General features: G+C 46.1%; 1 protein-coding gene across 3 annotated transcripts in view; it reads left to right on the top strand.

The window, feature by feature from the left end:
• Armc2 (armadillo repeat containing 2) overlaps positions 1-3,196 on the top strand; it is a 104,205-nt gene that overhangs the window by 46,652 nt on the left and 54,357 nt on the right. For all 3 annotated transcript variants that reach the window (XM_029482898.1, XM_021174473.2, XM_021174472.2), the window contains exon 8: positions 776-951. In XM_029482898.1, coding sequence (XP_029338758.1) covers positions 776-951 — 176 coding nt within the window. The remainder of the gene's footprint in view (positions 1-775; positions 952-3,196) is intronic.

Genomic DNA, 3,196 nt, shown 5'->3' with positions numbered 1-3,196 from the left:
GGGAAAGGCCCCTTGTGGGTGGGACCATCTCTGGGCTGGTAATCTTGTTTCTATAAGAGAATAGGCTGAGCAAGCCAGAGGAGGCAAGCCAGTGAAGAGCATCCCTCCATGGCCTCTGCATCAGCTCCTGCTTCCTGACCTGCTTGAGTTCCAATCCTGACTTCCTTGGTGATGAACAGCAGTATGGAAGTGTAAGCCGAATAAACCCTTCCCTCCCCAACTTGCTTCTTGGTCATGATGTTTGTGCAGGAATAGAAACCCTGACTAAGACCTATATAGTTTTCTTGCTCTACCATACAGATATGTCAGTCAGGATCCCTAGTCACATAGAACATTGATCCATTCATCTCACAACACACTTATTCACATGTGAAAATTAAATAACAGTACAAGGTAGCATTAGTTCCTTTTGAAATCATGCAACTTTTTTTTTTTTTAAAGAAATGGAGGCAGAAATGCAAATGACCTGTCCCAGTGAAACTGGACAGAGCCCAGGGGGAGGGGAGGGCACTCGGAAAAGGGAGCCAAGGGAAAGGTTTTGAAAGGCTGTGTCCTGGACAAGCTAAGTGACCGGTTAGTAAATAAGTTAGCCCAGGAGATGAATCAAAGAGATGAGAACGGTGAAGTAGATGGGAGGGATACGAGGAAAACGGCACCGGGGGATCTGGAGATGTCTAGGGATACCCAGGGAGCTTTTCCTCGCACGGCTTGCATCTGACATATCTGAAAATTCAACCTTATGAGTAAGTGGTCGATATTCTCTTTGCTCCGACAGAAGAAGACATTGAAGAGATGTGTGCGGCCTGCACCCAGCTCCATCGCACGCTGGAGGAAGCGCGCATGCTCGGAAAGAAGTTCAAGCGAAGAACTGTCCTGCTGAAGGCTCTGTATAAGCTAGTGGATGCTGGCTCGGACCCGCTCAGCCTGAAGCTTGCCAAACTTATCCTAGCAGTAAGCTTGTCTTTCCTTCTTTCTAGCCGACTGTCCTGCGTCTGTGCCGTGTCAAATAACTTGTTTGTACATATTGCAAAAAGATGGGAAAATGTGATGTGTTTGTTTAGACTCTTGGAAAAATTAAGGCAATAAGCTCGCACCCCAGCACTGGACTAGAAAGTATTTCCCAAGGAATCCGGCTGAGCACTTAGGGGATACCCCCACAAGCTTGCAGGGTATTCTGGCCACATTTTCTGTGTGATTTTCGGTGGAGACTACACTTTTACTTAGGTGTCATAACCAACTACTCATTCTCTATGTAGAAGCGGGGGTGGGGGTGGGGGGTGACTCAGTGCAACGCGCCTCTCACAGAGTCACTTTATCCTAGGGCTCTGACTGTGGAGCTGTCCCAGGGAGGCCCCGGGCTGCCAGCTTGCAGCCATCTTTTCACCTGGATCCTAGATGTTTTTGTTTCATGATGAATCAAAAAAGGAGATGAGAAGAATGAACCACAGATCTATTTAAGCTTTCAGTGAAAATATTACCTCAGTTATTGATGGTCTTGAACAAATTGGTGGTGGTGGTGGTGGTGGTGGTGGTGGTGGTGGTGGTGGTGGTGGTGGTGTGTGTGACAGTTGAACTGAATTAGGCCTTCTGAGTTGGTTGTTAAGTGGTAAAAATCCACTCAGCGATTCGTCCTGTCCCAAAGAATCTAAGTGAAGTTAAATTCTAATGTAGAGTTAAGTGGCATGGGGCCTTCATTTTTAAAAAAAGAAAAACTATTTTAAGTATATGAGTAGTTCACCGGCATATGTGTGTGTATGCCCCATGTATTTGCCTTGTGCCCATGGGGGCCAAAAGACAGCACCGGATTCCCCTGGAACTGGAGTTACAGGTGCTTGTGGGCCATCATTACAGTGTTGGAACTGAACCTGGGTCCTCTGCAAAAGCAGCCAGAGTGTCTAACCACTGAGCCATATCAGTAGTGCCAGGTGGGTACCTTCTTACTCGATACAGAGTTGCCAGGTCAGAAGGGACTTTCCAAGCCATGACATCCAACTTCCAATTGGCCACTTGGATGTCCTGTAACATCCCAGAGGAGATCCTGTTCAAATGTGGCCTTAGGATATGGTCCCATATTCATTCTCAGGTCACCATATCACAAGAACTGTGGAGGACGGGGCTGGAGAGATGGCTCAGCGATTCCGAGCACTGGATGTTCTTCCAAAGATCCCTGGTTCAATCCTCAATGACACAACTGCAGTGCCTTCCCAGAGGAGCTGACACCCTCACACAGACATGCGTGCAGAGCACCAGTGTACCTAAGATAAAAATAAACCAATTAATTAGAATAAAAGGAACTGTGGCAGAAATACAAACCAAGACTGAAGCTATACAGAGACCAAAGCTCTACACTGAATCTCCTCTTCTTGCTATTGTTTTTTTCTGCCCACCAGTTTGAGCTTACAGTCCAACCATTTAACAGTATTTATTTAAAAGCATGCAGTAAGCATGTGAGTTATTTGGATTTCTTGAATTCTTTGGCTCCATAGAGATCTGTTAGATAGCCATTTTAATTTTAATCCCTGTTTAAAAAAAAAAAACTTGTGAAAATATGTCAGTCTGTATTAAGAGTGTTCAAAGAGTACAGAGATACTCTGTAGGAGTGCAGCCATATGCAGGAAGGGTTAAACTCTAGCAGCCTTGGCAGAGGGCTAACAACCAGATGGGCATGTCCTATGTGCCCTTTGTGGTTAGGAGGAGTGGGAAACTGGAGTGATCTCAAACTTGTTTAATTTGGAAAACAAGCAAACAAAACCGAAGCATCTTTTTTTTGTTTTGCTTTGTGTTTTTGTTTTTTTGAGACAGGGTTTCTCTGTGTAGCCCTGGCTGTTCTAGCACTCACTCTGTAGACCAGGCTGGCCTCCAACTACAGATATCTGCTTGCCTCTGCCTCCCAAGTGATGGGAAAAAAGGTGCCCTCCGCCAAAAGCATCATTTTTTTAATGTAAACAGAAAAACTACCCTACCAGGAAAACATTCATTGGCAGAAATTCATCCCAGCCGGGCGTGGTGGCATATGCCTTTAATCCCAGCACTTGGGAGGCAAAGGCAGGCAGATTTCTGAGTTCGAGGCCAGCCTGATCTATAAAGTGAGTTCCAGGACAGCCAGGGCTATACAGAGAAACACTGTCTCAAAAAAAAGAAAAGAAGAGGAGAGGAGAGGGGAGGGGGAGAGGGGCAGAGGGGCAGAGGGGCAGAG

The sequence above is a fragment of the Mus caroli genome, chromosome 10 (genome assembly GCF_900094665.2).
Source record: "Mus caroli chromosome 10, CAROLI_EIJ_v1.1, whole genome shotgun sequence".
In the NCBI taxonomy this organism is placed as follows: domain Eukaryota; kingdom Metazoa; phylum Chordata; class Mammalia; order Rodentia; family Muridae; genus Mus; species Mus caroli.
The sequence above is the reverse complement of the archived record's forward strand: the minus strand, read 5'-3'. Positions and strand labels throughout refer to the sequence as shown.